Genomic DNA, 17,633 nt, shown 5'->3' with positions numbered 1-17,633 from the left:
AGCCCAAATCATTTTTTAATACTATAAACATCATCTTTGCTTAGGTATTTAAAGTTCAAAGTGTTTTTTAGTTTTATTTTAAGATGAATCAGTTTAATATGTGGAATCAACTAGATACTGTGCTATCAGCTGCAACTGCCTGTGATTTAGAACATACCTCATGGGAAGTATGCTGATATTGGGGCACCTGGGTGGCCCAGTCAGTTAAGCGTCCAATTTTGGCTCGGGTCATGATCTCACAGTTTGTGGGTTCAAGCCCCGTGTCAGGCTCTCTGCTGACAGCTCAGAGCCTGGAGCCTACTTCAAATTCTGTCTCTCTCTCTCCCCCCTTCCCCCTTCCCTGCTTGTGCTTTCTCTTAAAAATAAATAAATAAACATTAAAAAAAGAGAAAAGAATGCTGATCTTGCTGATCACAACATATTTAATTTCTTTTATAATTTTAGTTAATCCTAGTTTAGATTTTCCCTCTTTTTATTTATACTCAGCTCTTATTATATGGGAGACAGCACGCGCGAGAGAAATGGAACTTACTTTTATTGCAGGTAAAAATGATAACAGACTCAGGATTCATTAAATTATAAAGAAAAAACTGTGTTTCATGTACTGTATATATCTGGTCAGTGCCACCATCTGTTCACACATACTCAGAGCAAATTGATAATCAATCACAAGTCCCTCTCAGTGAATCTTTAAGCATAGTCAGAATCCTTCTCATGACTGCCAGTCACTACTAAATCTTTAAATTTGGCAAGCAAGATGAAACCTATTTGTCTGCTGATCTAGTCTGATTTCATCCTGCAAATGAAACTCCATCTCAACCTTTCTAGTGAATTGCACAGCCTGAACAATTACAAAGGAAGGGGTCTTATTTCTTTGTATACCCCCACTCCATTCATTCTTAACAGTTATTGTCAGTAGCTTGGTTCTTGTTTATGCAAGTTTTAATTGCTGAAAAGAACAAAAAGTGCTGGATGAAATATATTTTCAAAAGATAAATTTAAAAATGTACTTATGAACTGTAAAGTTAGGAAGAATCTCAAGGGTCAAAACTAAGCCAGAGCAGAGGGCTGGAGTGGTAATAGAGCACTGGTTCTATCTTCTTGTTGGCATTTGCTAGATATGTGAACTTGAGCATTAATTTCCACAGTCATGGGGCACTGAAGGAAAAAGACAGAAGCCTGGGTCTGTTCGAGAGGAAGAGCCAAGTAGGAATTCCGCTGCCACATTAAACTGGGATCCCAGACAGCCACACTCTTAGTACAAGGGTAAACTAAAAACCTCCCCACCGTATGTTTCTTCCACCTAGACTAGGAGAATCCAGGGAAAATAATCTATTTTAAAACTTTGAGCAAAGTGAAAGGTAAAAAAAACTAGTTTTAAGAATCCATAACCACAGATAGCCCTTGCACCAACGTACAATGTGAGGTGATCCAAAAACTTCAAGTAGAGAATGGAGTTTAAAGGGGTCCTTGGTTGATAGTGCCCCAGGTATCGGCAGAGACCAATGCTCTGAAGGCCCACATGTTCAACTTAGACCTCAAAGTTTTTCTCCAGATAAGAGTCCAAGAAACGAGCACATAGTAAAAATCTTTTAAAAATCACAAAGTTTGAAAACAAACAAAAAAAGCTACCAAAATTGATAGCTGGTAGAAAGAACAAACAGTAGAATCAGAAGGCAAGGACTTCAGAAGTGGGAGTTTTAAGGCAAACACTATGAAATAAGCATGTTTAGTATGTTTAAACAAATAACAGAGGTGATTAAAAATATGAGTAAGGGGAAAGAAACTATAAAGATATCAAGCACACATTTATAAAGGACTTAACAAACTCAACACCCCAAAAACCAAATAATTCAGTGAAGAAATGGGCAAAAGACATGAATAGACACTTTTCCAAAGAAGACATCCAGATGGCTAACAGACACATGAAAAAATGCTCAACATCAGTCATCATCAGGGAAATACAAATTAAAACCACAATGAGATACCACCTCACTCCAGTCAGAATGGCTAAAATTAACAACTCAGGCAACATCAGATGTTGGCAAGGATGTGAAGAAAGGAGGTCTCTTTTGCACTGCTGGTGGGAATGCAAACTGGTGCAGCCACTCTGGAAAACAGTATGGAGGTTCCTCAAAAAATTAAAAATAGAACTACCCTATGACCCAGCAATTGCACTACTAGGTATTTATACAAGGGATACAGGTGTGCTCTTTTGAAGGGGCACATGCACCCCAGTGTTTATAGGAACACTATTGACAATAGCCAAACTGTGGAAAGAGCCCAAATGTCCATCGACAGATGAGTGGATAAAGGAGATATGGTGTGTGTGTGTGTGTGTGTGTGTGTGCGCGCGCGCACACACACACACACAATGGAGTATTACTCAGCAATCAAAAACAGTTAAATCTTGCCATTTGCAACTACGTAGGTGGAACTAGAGTGAAATTGGAGAAAGACAAATATATGACTTCACTCATATGAGGACTTTAAGATACAAAAAGATGAACATAAGGGAAGGGAAGTAAAAATAATATAAAAACAAGGAGGGGGACAAAACATAAGAGAATCTTAAATACGGAGAACAAACTGAGGATTGTTGGAGGGGTTGTGGGTGGAGGGCTGGGCTAAATGGGTAAGGGGCATTAAGGAAGACACTTGTTGGGAGGCATGTTGGGTGTTATACATAGGGGATGAATCACTGGAATCTACTGAAATCATTGTTGCACTGTATGCTAATTAACTTGGATGGAAATTAAAAAAAAATAAAAAAATAAAGAGAACCAAAGAATGTCTAGAAATAGGAAAATATAAAAATGGAAATTTGAAAGTTTAATAAATAGGTCCAACTGCGGAATGATCATAGCAGAAAAGACATTTAATGAGCTAGAAAACAGAGTAGTATAAAGTAAATAAAAGATAAAAAGGTGAAATACATTAAAGATAAATTAAGATACATAGAAGACAGAATAAACAGGTTTGGATCTGTCTAATCAGAGTTCTAGAGGAAAAGAGAGATGGAGTAGGGACAAAATCACTATACAGAAGCCATATTTGAAGAGTGGAAAGCTGAGAATTTTCCAAAACTAATGATAGATACAAGTCCATAAATTCAGGACTCTTTGAGTACCCCAAAGAGGAAAAGAAATCTGTCCATTTACATAAAATCTCAGAGGCAAAGAAAATGTTTTAAAAAGCCGTTAGAGGGATGGCTTGGGTGGCTCAGTCGGTTGAGCGTCCGACATCGGCTCAGGTCATAATCTTGCAGTTCATGAGCTTGAGCCCCACGTTGAGCTCTGTGTTGACAGCTTGGAGCCTGGAGACTGCTTTGGATTCTGTGTCTCCTTGTTTCTCTCTCTCCCCTTCCCCACTCACATTGTCTGTCTCTCTCTCTGAAAATTAAATAAACATTAAAAAAATTAAAAAGCATTTAGAACATTTGTCCAAAGTAGATATATGAATGGCTAATAAGTATATGAAAAGATGCTTAATATCATTAGTCACTAGAGAAATCAAAACCACGATGACATATTACTTCATACCCACTGGAATGGCTATAAGTAAAAAGATAGACTAACAAGTTTTGGTGAGAGTATGAAGAAATTAGAACCTTCATATATTGGTAGTGGGGATGTGAAATGGTGCAGTCATTTTGGAAAACAGTTTAGAAGTTCCTCAGAATGCTAAACATACAGTTATCATATGGCCTAGCAGTTCCACACCTATATATATGTACACAAGAGAAATAAAAACATATGTCCACACAGACTTGCATATGAATGTTCTTAGAAGCATTATCCATAGTAGCCAGAACATGGAAACAATGTGAGTGTCCCTCAGCTGGTGAATGGATAGACAAAATGTGGTATATTCATTCAGTGTAGTATTACTCAACAATAAAAAAGAATGAAGTACAGGTACATACTACAATATGAATGAACCTTGAAATGTCATGCTATGTGAGAGAAGACAGTCACAAAGTACATGTATTACAAGATTCCATTTATGTAAAATTCCCAGGATAGGCTAATTCATAGAAACAGAAAGTATATTACTAGTTGCTTAGGGCTGGGGGTAGAGAGTGGGGAATATGGAGAGTGACTTCTAATTGTTATGAGGTTTCTTTTTGGAATGAAGAAAATGCACTAAAGTTTGATTATGATGATGATTGCATAATTCTGTGAATATACTAAAAACCATCAACTCTGTGACTTAAGTGGTTGGATTGTATGGCATATAAATTATATTTCAATAAAGCTATTTTAAAAAGCAGCTAATGGAAAAAAGTCCCATTACCTGTAAAGGATTGAATTTGGAGTGATAGCTTGACTTCTTAAAAGCTTATGTTAGCCAGAAGATGGCTGAGAGAAAAAAATATCACATAACCTAGAAAATTACTTTTAATGCTCAGCAACAATATTAAGAAAAGAATGATGTGGTATTTTTAGACAAAAAAATTGAGTTTGCCACCAAAAAAATCCCACTAAAAGAAATTTAAATGATTCGTTTCAGGTATAAGGAGATTTCTAACAGAACATCTGATATGAAGGAATAATATTGAACAAACATAGTGACAAATGTGGTAAATCTAAATAAACATGGACTGTAAAGAAAGTAATGATGACGGGCGTCTGGGTAGCTCAGTCGGTTAAGCATCCGACTTTGGCTCAGGTCATGATCTTGTGGTTTGTGGCTCTAGCCCGTGTCAGGCTCTGTGCTGATAGCTCAGAGCCTGAAGCCTGCTTTAGATTCGGTGTCTCCCTCTCTCTCTGCCCGTCCCCTGCTTGCATGCTGCTTCTCTCTCTCAAAAATAAATAAACATAAAAAATTAAAAAAAAAAAAGTAATGATGAGTTAAAAACAAAACTGGAAAGAACTAAAATACATGACAGCAATAACGTGTATGTCAAGGGGATGGTGGCTGAACTGAAAGTGTCTCAAGATCCTTATATTTTTCTGAAAGAAAGTAAGCATAGATTGACTTTAGACTTAGGTAAGTTAAAAATGTAAGCAAGCTATAATTTCTAGGGTAATAACTTAAAGGTTAGAAATAAATGAAATAAAATAAATATAAATAAAGGTATAAGTCTTAAATGAGTAGAGGCAAAAAAAAATAGGATAAAAAAATCTTTCAAAAGGCAAGAACGAAAAGAAGAGAAATAGAAATGGCAATATGTTTAGAAAGCACAAGGTAGGTGGTTGAAATAAATCACGTATGTCTGTAATGGTAATAAATGCTCCATTTAATTTTATCAGAGAGGATAAAAGAATATGGATATATGCTATTTGCAAGAGACATCTACAACATAAAGTTAATGATACATTGAAAATGAAAAAAGACACATGAGCCAAATATTAACTGTGACAAAGGTGTTACAGACTTTAAGGCAAAGAAACCATTTTTGAGCCAATGATTATAGACTTGCACTCAACAATTTTTGGATACATATTGTTTTCTAGCACACAGTGCACAAAATACATTTATGATAAATGACCGCATACTCTGTCATAAAGCAAGATACACTAATTTCAAATGATTAGTGTATTAGAGACCTTGTTCTCTATTCACAAAGCAAAGCAAGCAAGAAAAAACACAAAGATAACTAGGAAACATCCATGTATTTGTTGAGTAAGAAGCATAATTATTTGTGAGTTGAAGAATAATATATATGGAGATCAGAAAATATTTAGGACTGAGCAACAATATCAATATTATGTATCAAACTTGGGGCGCCTGGGTGGCTCAGTCGGTTGAGCGTCCGACTTCGGCTTGGGTCATGATCTCACAGTCTGTGAGTTTGAGCCCTGCATCGGGCTCTGTGCTGACAGCTCAGAGCCCGGGGCCTGTTTCAGATTCCGTGTCTCCCTCTCTCTCTGACCCTCCCCCATTCATGCTCTGTCTCTCTCTGTCTCAAAAATAAATAAACGTTAAAAAAAAATAAAAAAAATATTATGTATCAAACTAGTGGGATCAAGCTAAAATGATACTGACAGGGAAATTTACAGTCTTAAGATGTATTTGGAAAGAAAAAAAGGTGAAAGATAAGTATCTAACTTAGAAAATTATGAAAAGAAAATAGAATAAATCCAAAAAAGTAGTAGGAAAGAAATAATTAAAAAATAAAAGAAGAAATTAATGAAATAGAAAATAAGAACGTTAGGGGCGCCTGGGTGGCTTAGTCGGTTAAGCGTCCGACTTTGGCTCAGGTCATGATCTCGCAGTCCGTGAGTTTGAGCCCCGCATCGGACTCTGTGCTGACAGCTCAGAGCCTGGAGCCTGTTTCAGATTCTGTGTCTCCCTCTCTCTCTCACCCTCCCGTGTTCATGCTCTGTCTCTCTCTGTCTCAAAAATAAAATAAAATGTTAAAAAAAATTAAAAAAAAAAAAGAAAATAAGAATGTTAGACGACCAACACAGCCAAAATTGACTCTTTGAAGAGATTATTTAACATGACATGCCTCTGCTGAGACTCATCAAGAAAAAGAGAGTAAAACTAAAGAGTATTAGGATGAAGAAGACAGTCAGAGATGCCATAGATATCAAAAGATAAGTGGTTTTATGAAAATTTCCTGCTAGGTAAAGGTGAGTATTTAGATAAAATGAAAAATTCTTAGGAGAAAAAAGTTATCAGAATTGATTCAAATAATTAGAAACATGAATATTCCTTTAACCACTAGTGATGGATGAAGTAAGTAATGGTCTTTGGAGAAAGAAAATGCCAGCTTTAGCTGATTTTACTGTTGATTTCTAATAACACTAATGGGAAGATTTTAATTTTACACAAAACATTTCAGAACACATTAAAAAAAAGGAGCACTCTAAATTGGTACTAAAACCTGACAAGGACAGCACAAAATGGGAAAATTACAAACCATTCTTATCCATAAACATAGATGAAAGATCCTGACAAAATAGCAAGCTGAATCCAGTAACATATAAAAAATACAGTACATTATGACTAAGTGGAGTTATTCATAGTTGTGCAAAGAGAGCTGAGTATTTTAAAAATCCATTAGTGTAATTCATTACAATAACATACTAAAGGTGAAAAGTGTGATAAATCATGAGATGCAGAATAAAATGTTTATTAATATTAAACATTCCTTAATGATTAAAAAAAAACAACTCTTGGCAAAGTTGTAATAAAAGGGAACTTTCTGAAACTTAAGAGCGCCTATAAAAAGCTAAAACAAACATCAAACTTAATGATGAAACATTGAAATTCTTCCCTTTAAGACCAAGAACAAGATGAAGGAGCCACAATTTCTACCAGGCGTCTCTGTCTTTCTGCCTGGCCGGTCCATGTGTCTGGTATGGGCTTCTTCACAGCTTGGTGGTCGGGGGGCAGTTAGACTTCTAACATGGTGGCCAGCTTCCAGCTGCCCGTCCTCCTATAGACAAGGTCCAGAACAGGCATGCTGACACTTTGGCTGCATCTAGCTGTTGAAGTAAGCCACAGTTTAGCCCAGGTTCAAGAGTAGGGTAAACAGACTCTACCTCTAGTTGTGAGGAGCAGCGTGTGTGGACAAGTGACAGTCATCTTTGGAGATCATTTACCACAACTCTGTCAGGCTGGCACAAATGTAAATGTCTGGTGACATAAGACATCGGTGAAGATGTGGCATGACTGGCACACTTACACACTGCTTGGGACCCTGAAAGTGAATATAACAGCTTTGGTAAACATTGTGGTGTTCCCCAGTGAAGTTAAGGGTGTGCATACTATGTAGTCCAGCAATTTAACTCCTAGATTATTTTTGCTACATATACCAGGTAATATATATAAGAATGTTCAGAATAGCACTTTTTGTTTTAACAAAAAAACCTGGAAACAAACCAAAATGTCTATTAATAGCAGAATGGGCAAATGAATTGTGGTGAAGTCTTACAGCGGAATTCAGTGAAAATGAACAAATTTCATGTACAATAACATGATTTAATCTTCAGGACGTAAGATTGAGTAGAAAAAAGCAAAGTACTAAAAAGAAATACACAGAACAAATAAAGTTGAAATGCAAAAAAATATATGGTAAAAAGATAAGAAAATGACAAACACAAAATTGAGGGTGATAATTATTTCTGAAGGAGATAGAAATGGGTTGGGACACAGGTAATTCTAATGATCTTTTTGCTGAATTGAATGATGGATGTTTCTTGTATTATTTTTCCTTATACTTTACATCATTTTATGTTATTTTGTATCTTGTCAGTATTTAATATAAACAAAAAGTCTTTAATGCTTACTTTTCTGGAGGGGGGTAAGAATTCTTTTTTGTCAAACGATGCCCTTGAATGATCATTTCCACTGTGGAATGGCAGAGAAGGACCAGGGTATGTCTTGGGTTAATTACCTTCATTAGCAATCTGTTGACCCTTCTGAGGATAATGGTGAATAGTATATGTGATTTCATGGGTAAGTCTGTTCAGGAAGCCGCCATTCCACTGTGAAGCTTTGTTCTGAGTGGGGTTGATGGTAGAAGACAGTCTGCTGACCTTACCTTTCTATTTTCTGTACTCTCCGCCATCTTTACAGAGCCTCTCCAGACCTGTAAGAACTTCCAAAGCCATCTTTTTGGGTTTTTTTTGAATGTTTATTTATTTTTGAGAAAGCTCATGCCGGGGAGGGGCAGACAGAAGGGGACAGAGGATCCCAAGTGGGCTCTGCTCTGACAGCAGTGAGCCTGATGTGGGGCTCAAACTCATGAACCGTGAGATCATGACCTGAGCTAAAGGTGGACGCTAAACCGACTGAACCACCAAGGTGCCCCCCCCCAAGGCCATTTTTAAGCAAACTCATGGCTTGCCTTGTTGGAGTAATGATCGCTGACTATTGAAAATTAAGAGACATCGGTAGTTCTCAAATGTAAAGAATAGGAACTGTGGCTTCTAATTTCTTGCAATTTTGTTGCTGTTTCACAGATTGATCAGCTGAAGCAGGAGCTTTCAAAGAAGGAGTCAGAACTTCTTGCCTTACAAACAAAGCTTGAAACCCTTAGCAATCAAAATTCAGATTGCAAGCAACACATTGAAGTGCTTAAAGAGTCGCTTACTGCCAAAGAACAGAGGGCTGCCATCCTTCAGACTGAGGTAAGGCACTGTTTCATGATGCCAGGCACCAGACGTTGAGTTGATAGAAAACGTCCTACCTGGACAGCTTTCTTTAGAAGATCCAAACCTTTGAGGCCAGATTTGTTTTGGATGTCAGATATTCCGGGGATTTTAGAAAGGTAAGACCCATTGCATGTATCCTAGATTGCATAAAACTCCCAGTGGGGATATAGTAACACCTTGTAAACAAACACATGACTATATCTGCAGAGAAAAAATTCCGCATACTAAAGTAAGATAAATTAAGACTGTGTAAGTAGCATACCATCAGTTCATGTCTGATTGTGCCACCAAAAGAGTTTGCTTCACTCTGGAATTTTTTTTTTCATTTTTTTCAGAGTTTTTTGGATTTGGGAACCACAAATAAATCATTGGATCTAGAATGGTTTTATCAAAAATCATAAAAAAGTCAGAATGTCATCTGCCTTACTTACTGTGTGTCTGTATAGGTTCCCCGTCCTGGCACCCATGATTCCAGGGGTTTCTTACTTCCTAAAGGGTGTCTTTACTTTTCAAGATTCTTTTACTCATTGAAGAAAGTCGATTTTTGTATGAGTTTCTTGAAAGAAATGTTGGTTTAAGTTTTGTGCAGTGGCAGTATCTAAGCCAATGAGGTTTTTCCGAGGTGCACTTATTGCTAATTGGAAAGAAGTGCTGGTTTGTTATTTCTTATTCAAACTTAGAAGAAAGCCTAATATAAGTTACTGTCCTATTTCCTTGTTTCTCCTCATTGGATTATATCTTTGGGCCTGCTAAGATAGGCAAAACACAAGCTAGTTACTATGTAAATAAAACAGTTGCCAGAAAATAAATTATTGCATGTGGGCAATAGCAAAGAATGCGATGAATCTCCCTGATGTTTTCTGTTGAGGCAGTATGTTAACTGGATTACTGTAGGAGAAGGCAATCTAATTGAGTTACATGTTCTCTCTTGAACTCTTTAAGCTGTGTTTTTGTACGTATATGCTTTTGGGTCTGTGGGGAGGTTTAGATTTTCCTTAGAAATAATATGGCCATGGAGTAGGCCTGTGCCCTCAGTCAGGGTGCAGCAGAGTGTCCAGAGGTGAAAGGAAACAACTTCCAGATTGGATAGGCCTTGGCATGGACCTGACTCAGCCCCTATGCACTTGACATTGGCTAATAGGCAGTTATTTGATTGCTGCAAACCAAAATGATCATTTTGGCCTCCGTGATGTAGATATCTCACATTTAAGAAAATCATTCTCAGTTTTATATAGTTTTATTGTGAATTTGAAAGCACGGATACTTTATTTTGCAAGGCAAACATTTGAACTATGCCATAAATTGGAAGACAGCTTGTATCTCGTTTGAGGAGGCTGCAGTGAATAGTATCTAGAACTGTGCTAATACTGTAGCCACTAGTCACATGTGGCCATTCAAATTTAATTGAGATTCAGTAAGATTTAAAATGTAGTTCCTTAGCACATTAGCTAGCCATAGCACACTAACCATACTTCAAGTATTTAATAGTCACATGTGACTACTGACTAGTGAATGAGAAAGCACAGCTATAGAACATTTCTGCTATCTAGCACTTGTCTAAATAGGGGTTAAAAACTATGGCTTGTGGGACAAATCTTGCCTTATACCTGTCTTTGTAAATAAAGTTTTATTAGAACATAGCTGCACCCTGTCATCTACGTGTTGTCTTTAGCTGCTTTTGTGCATTAACAGAACGATTTAATAGCGACAGAGACCATCTGGCCCTTAAAACTGAAAATATTTACTCTCTGGCCCTGTACAGGAAAAGTTTCCCAAGCCCTGGCATTGTGATTTTGTAGGAAGAGGGTTGAGTGGGAGTTGGAATGCCTGGCTGGTCCTCTCTCTAGCAGTTGTACTCTGAACAGGGCCAGATTGTTTGCTGACCCCTGTTGTAGAACGGGGGTCCAGTTTTGTTTTCACAGTGGTTATTCACAACACACAGTTGTGTTGGGTTGGGGAAATACCAGCATTACTAATAAAGTTAGTGTAATTCTGTTGCTGTGTGTTCGGTAGAAGGAAATTTGAGAAGCAAGGCAGTCTGCTGTGGTATTACTCAAACAGGGAGTCAGGCTTCTTGATGGTTCCTTTTCAGCAGGAAAGAAAGAAAAGTCAGCTCAGAAAGGCTCACTACCTCCCTCTCACTACCTTGCACAGATGAGTGCCATATCCTCTGGCCTCTTTCCCTTTTCTTACACTCTCCTCAGTATTTTACTCCTCTCAAATTAATGTAGTCCAAATTAGACCTATACATTTTTCATGAAAAAGACAGTGGTGACATTAGGATAGCTTCTGTCCCATGCTCAATAATTAAAATGACCCAATAAAGAGATGGTGCTTTGAAGTAGAAAAAATTATTCTCAATGTGCAGAGAAAGAAGATTTTCTGGTTTCCTGCTTTGAAGTTGGGTGTGTGAGATTAATGATTTTATCAGCTGAAACATCCAAGGAAATTTCTTTTGCCTTTTTTCTTCCTTTAAAATCTTTGTAAATGGAAATGGAGAAAGTTATCTAATGATGTCCATCTCTAAGGGGAAGCAATTTAGGTTGAAATTAGCTCTAATTGTTGGATCATAAGCAAAGGATTTTTGCCAACAGGGTAAAATACATTAAAGTGATTTTCCTGCTTCTTGGAGAAACAGACAGAAATAAGTCTCCCTACCTAACTGGTGGTGAGTTAGTGGGCAAGTATTCAGTGAATGAGATATGTTCTGTTTCATTACACCCTACAATGAAAGACCTGAGTTTACACTCATATGAAAGATATGGTGCTTATTCTTGGAGGAGGTTATATGTGATTGTTCCTTCCAGTTAGATTCCTGGGTCATTCCTAAAAGCTCTTGCCAAAACAGAAGAGGGCTGTCTCTAGAATGGGAAGAGCCTTGCTGGTTTATCTGGAAAATCTGTGCCATCAACTAGCCAGTTGGCTACTCTTAGAATATGATATAAAGGACAGATGCCACTGGCTTAAAGGTTCATCTCTGCAAGGAGGGCTTTTGCTACCAGGGGATTTGCGTTTAGGAGGTAGTAGAATGAAGGGTGGGAGGCAAGTTGTCTGGGTTTGCGGCTATGTGGCTTGGCTCCTGGGTTGGTTTGTTTTAACTTGTATAATTGCCCAGACGGTCTTTGACATGTGTGCAATAAATCAATGGAATAATAATTACACGCACACAGATATATACCACATAGCTTGTAATATAACATTTTACCTTTTTAAACCAGCTTCAAAGGACCCCAAAGCCAAGTTTCTTGTTTTGCTACTTCCCTTGATGTTTTCTATGTACCAACTTACCTCCATCTGCCAACATATTAATTCCATGGCAGTAGAGATAATAGTGAATGGGCATTTTTAGCACCTTATTTTTCTGTATTTCAGTGATACTTACCAACATATTCATAAGTTAAGGAGAAGAAAGGCCAAGCTATTATTCTATGATCTGAAGTAAAGTGTGTGAAGAACAGAGCATTTAGAAGCAGGAGATGTGTGGACATGCCTTCGCACCCCTCCACCCCCCATTTAATAACTTGTCTGAGCCTCTATGCCTTGATTTATGAAATGGCAGTCACTGTGCCAGCATGATGCATCTATGTGAAAAGTGCTTTGACTCTAGTAAAGGGTTCTAGCTATAAATTGTGTTGATTACCATCATTGCTGTTATTATTATTACTATTGTAAGTCAGGGATGTTTGGGGAATACCCTACCTCACTTCTTTTTTTTTTAATGTTTATTTATTTTTGAGAGAAGGACAGAAACAGAGTATGAGTGGGGAAAGGGCCTAGAGAGAAGGGGACACAGAATCCGAAGCAGGCTCTAAGCTCTGAGCCATCAGCACAGAGCCCAACACGGGGCTCGAACCCATGAACCAGGAGATCATGACCTGAACTGGAAGTCGGATGCTTAACCAACTGAGCCACCCAGGTGCCTCCCATCTCACTTCGTTAATCATGGGTTCTCTGTGTTCTGCCTCAGTGGGTCTCTTTTGAATTTGTGGTTGCATTTACCAAGCCACAACTTTTATATTTTAATTGGGTCACTTTTTTATGTCTTAGAGTGATACAGAGAAATGAAGGTACTATGAAAGTGCCATCTATTTTGTTCTATCCCCAAATTAAGAGACTTCCTTCTGTTTTCCGGCAGGTAACACTTTTCCCCAGCCCGGCATGATTTCCAAACTGCCAGGCCTGGCAACTCTTTTGCATGTTTTCTGGAAGATGTGTTATATGACAGTGGCATATTCTTGCTTTTGTACTCATTTCTGTTCCAAATAGGTCAGGGAAGAGTTCTACTTGTTTAAAAGTAGACACTTCAGAACCTATTAACAGGTATGTAGGGATTTTGTGTTCACAAAGGCAAGGGAAGGGGCAATATATCCAGATTAGGTTAGTGGCAGCTCCATAGAAGAGTCCATAACATTTTTGTGTTTGTTTTTTTAAATGTAATCAGTATAGAAGAGAACTTCATGCAATCTATAGGCTCTCTCATCAGAAAAATTTACCTTGGCACATATACGTTTATATTCACATGCAATCATGTATATAATTTTAGGCAGTTTACAGATGCCCTGAAGCATTTCCAAGAATTTCACATTAAAGATCTCTCCCTGTCCTATAGATTCTGTGCATTTTTTCATTCAACACATAAGTTTTGAATGACTGGATATGGTTCTTGCTTTTATCCAGCCAACACTTTGTTTGGTATATGGATATATGATAGAAGACTGCTTTATACTACCATAAATACTCAGTGATTTCATTGTCACTGGTTGATGATAATTCCACACAAAATCTTAATTGGACTTCATCTTCCTTCTACTGTTTAAAAGCAGATAAATAAAGGAAGGAAAGAAGACAAACAGAAATAAATGTTTAGTATCTTTGAAGATTAAAGTATGTAAGCTGTATGAAAGGTCCATTTATATCTCATATAATTGAAGGCTAATGTTGCTAAGGTGATTATTGGATAATGTTAAGGTTTTATGTTTTGATTAAAGCTGGTCCTCTATGAGTCCACACTCAAGCAAATTGACTTTCCTTGAGAAAGGGAATGGTATTTATGGGGTTACAAACACTGCTGGATTGATTATTTCATGAGTTATTGCATCTACTTAGAAGTGCTTCAGTCTGCTGTACTTCAGACAGATGCTTCCCTCGACTTGCCTAAATGAAGCATCATTTGATAATATTTTATAGAGCATCCATCATGTGCAAGGTGTTGGACAAGGTGGGACCCATAATCTCATGACCTTTGGTGTTGGACTTCTTTAATTTCATTGCCCAAATGGCTGTTGAGTGTCTTGTGGCTACTAGATTGAGTTTCAGGAACTATAGCTAAATGTTCCCCATGTGATACTTTATTTATTTTTATTTTTTTTAAAGTTTATTTACTTTGAGAGAGGGAGAGAGAGAGGGAACATGGGAAAGGGGCATAGAGAGGGAAAAAAGGATGAATCCTAAGTAGGCTCAGCACAGTCAGTGTGGAGCCTGATGCAGGGCTTGAACTTAAGAATCCCTAGATCATGACCCGAGCTGAAATTAAGAGTCAGATGCTCAACCAACTGAGCCACCCAGATGTTCCTCCCATGTGGTACTTATTTTATTTATTTACTTATTTATTTTTTTAATTTTTTTTTTCAACGTTTATTTATTTTTGGGACAGAGAGAGACAGAGCATGAACAGGGGAGGGGCAGAGAGAGAGGGAGACACAGAATCGGAAACAGGCTCCAGGCTCTGAGCCATCAGCCCAGAGCCTGATGCGGGGCTCGAACTCACGGACCGCGAGATCGTGACCTGGCTGAAGTCGGACGCTTAACCGACTGCGCCACCCAGGCGCCCCGCATGTGGTACTTATTTTAAACTTGACTTACAACTTGTGAGGTTGGTATTATTGACCTCATTTTTAAGATGAGGAAATAGAGCTTCAGAGAGGATGTGTAACTTGCTTAACATCACACAATAGTGAGAGACAGGGTCTTGGACTGCAAACCCTGAGCTCTTATACAGAAATTTAGTGCTTTCTAGAAGGGCCCCTGTGGATTGAGTGCTTTTTTTTATGTCAAGGAGCTGACCTACAGTGTCTCATTTAATCTTCATGGCAAAGTTCATGTAAGTTTTCGAATCATGTCTTAACAGGTGAGTTCACTCCTGTTCAGTGCTTACTAGGTAGAACCCTGTATTGGCTATGAAGCGTTAAGAATGAATAACTCTGTGACTTAAATCCTCATAGTATCACTATGGCTATAATAACAGTTACATTATGGCCATAATAATGAAGGATATTTCCCAGTATGTGGAGAGGGGACCATTTTCATGAAGTCTGGAATCCTAGTATACTGAGAATTTATTGTATAGTATTTACTTTTTATATCTTTAAAGATGTTTATGATTATGTGTATATACATATAATTATGCATGCATACTTTGTTAAAAAAAATAAAAGAATGGACAATGGTATCTTCCTGTGTTTTCTCCTTGTGTTGGAGACTCAGGTGATCTTTAAATTGTCTATGATACACATGTTGTACATTTGCAAGGTAAAAAATTAAATGCATTTTAACAGAAGTGGAGCTGATCATTTCTTCAGGGAGATCATTTCCTCAGCAAGGTGCTACTGGCGGAGCAGGAAGTGTTTTCTGAACCAGTGGTGGCATTTTTTTCAGCCAAAGATGTTTCAGTTTGATAACACAGCCAGAAAGCAGACTTGGGCTGTCAGTTTTCAAGGTGGATCATAAAAATCAAGCTTTTGACAATGAATATGTTGCTCATACATGGAGAAAAGAACATAACAAGCATGACTCCTTGTTTCTTGGTTTTCTGCATTGAGGTGGGCCCTCTGCCCCACTTCATGATGAGTCTCAGACTCATGTGAGTCTCAGACTCTGTTAACTGTGACTAGGAGTTGGGAATGCTTTGTGGTCTCCAGGGACTGTGAGATAAATGCATTCAAACAGGGCTTTGCAAATGATTCCAGTTACTTGAGGAACTGATCCTTCTGAATTCACACATTTTTTTTTTTTTAATTTTTTTTTTTCAATGTTTATTTATTTTTGGGACAGAGAGAGACAGAGCATGAACGGGGTAGGGGCAGAGAGAGAGGGAGACACAGAATCGGAAACAGGCTCCAGGCTCTGAGCCATCAGCCCAGAGCCTGACGCGGGGCTCGAACTCCCGGACCGCGAGATCGTGACCTGGCTGAAGTCGGACGCTTAACCGACTGCGCCACCCAGGCGCCCCTGAATTCACACATTTTAAGCAAAAGAGTTTTTTTTTAAGTGGGTGGAAATAATATTTGCCACAATATGTAAGGTGGAATTTATAAGCAGTGCTCCTTTACTTTTAACCAGTAATTTCAACTTTCCTTCTGCCCTCCTGCTATGGTTGACTGGCAAGCAGTGAAGTCCTTTTCAATCACTTCAGTCCAAGCTTCAAAGGATATTTGAAATGACTTTTTTGAGGTAGACTTTTGTTTAATGAACATCATCGTCATGGCATTTAAAAGTGAAGTGTTTTTTTAAGAAGTTAGTAGCATATGACAAAACCAACTTTTAAGACAGTCAAATTACCCCAGTGCTGTGTGAGGGTGCATCATCTCACTTTCAAGACTTGCAAGGAATGTCTTTAAAATTAATAAATTAAGGGATTTGGTGAAAAAAAATATACAAAATAAAATCCTGGTATCACTTGTATTTTTCCATTCTAATCCTGTTGTTGGCTCCACATTTTAAAATGTTTTAATTTGACTGGGAAAGGCATCATTTGAAATTTTTATTGATAACACTCCTAACTGCAAGAAAAAGACATAAACTTGCAAAGCGGTAACTATCATGGTGGCCACAATTGGGAGGTCTGCAAAATGGTTTATTACCGGTAGAAAAAAAGCTGTTGGGAACCACAGTCATTATAGGGGTCACCACCTCTGCTACATGCATTTTATTTTCTTCCCTTTTCGTTTTGAGGGTATTTATGATGGTAGTGCCAAACTACACACTTTCTCCCCTAATGTCTGTAGGCTTTGTTTTGAATCTCTCTTTATTAATGATGTGAAAACTTTGGGGTTACATAAAAATGAGCCAGGGTCAGTCTTTGTGGGCCCCAGAATGCTGAAAATGTCCCTGTATCTAGTGAAGACATTGTTTAACGGGGCCACATTTTACTTCCTAAGATTTTTGACTATTTGGCAGATTTTAGATATCTAGGTGAAATGTGCAAGGTAGTCCCATACTCTTGCTTTCTTAGGGTAAAACATGAGAGACTTGTGGTGGAGGAATTAAAATATGTTAAGATTGTTGGCTGCAGTTCCACGCCAATTTCTGCCCTATTAAAGGATGATGCAGGTAGCTATAGACATGATTTCATTCCATAGGTCAAGAGTCTATTGCTTCTGTTGTTGTTACTGTTGTTCAAGCTTTCAGAGAATGCCTTATTTAACACCTTGTTAGTATAAAATTGCTTTTGACTTCATAAATACAGGTGTTCGGTTTGAGTCTTAATGAACTGTGAAATAGGTAGATGTCTAAAAGGAAATTCTA

General features: G+C 37.9%; 1 protein-coding gene across 16 annotated transcripts in view; it reads left to right on the top strand.

The window, feature by feature from the left end:
- ERC2 (ELKS/RAB6-interacting/CAST family member 2) overlaps nt 1-17,633 on the top strand; it is a 937,892-nt gene that overhangs the window by 324,392 nt on the left and 595,867 nt on the right. For all 16 annotated transcript variants that reach the window (XR_006715875.1, XR_006715877.1, XR_006715878.1 and 13 more), the window contains one exon: nt 8,919-9,086. Coding sequence is in view for 12 of the 16 variants with exons in the window: in XM_045493241.1 (XP_045349197.1) it covers nt 8,919-9,086 (168 nt within the window). In the remaining 4 variants the exon portion in view is untranslated. The remainder of the gene's footprint in view (nt 1-8,918; nt 9,087-17,633) is intronic.

This window comes from Leopardus geoffroyi, chromosome A2, assembly GCF_018350155.1.
Source record: "Leopardus geoffroyi isolate Oge1 chromosome A2, O.geoffroyi_Oge1_pat1.0, whole genome shotgun sequence".
Classification (NCBI taxonomy): Eukaryota; Metazoa; Chordata; class Mammalia; order Carnivora; family Felidae; genus Leopardus; species Leopardus geoffroyi.
This window is presented reverse-complemented; position numbering and strand designations above follow the sequence as displayed.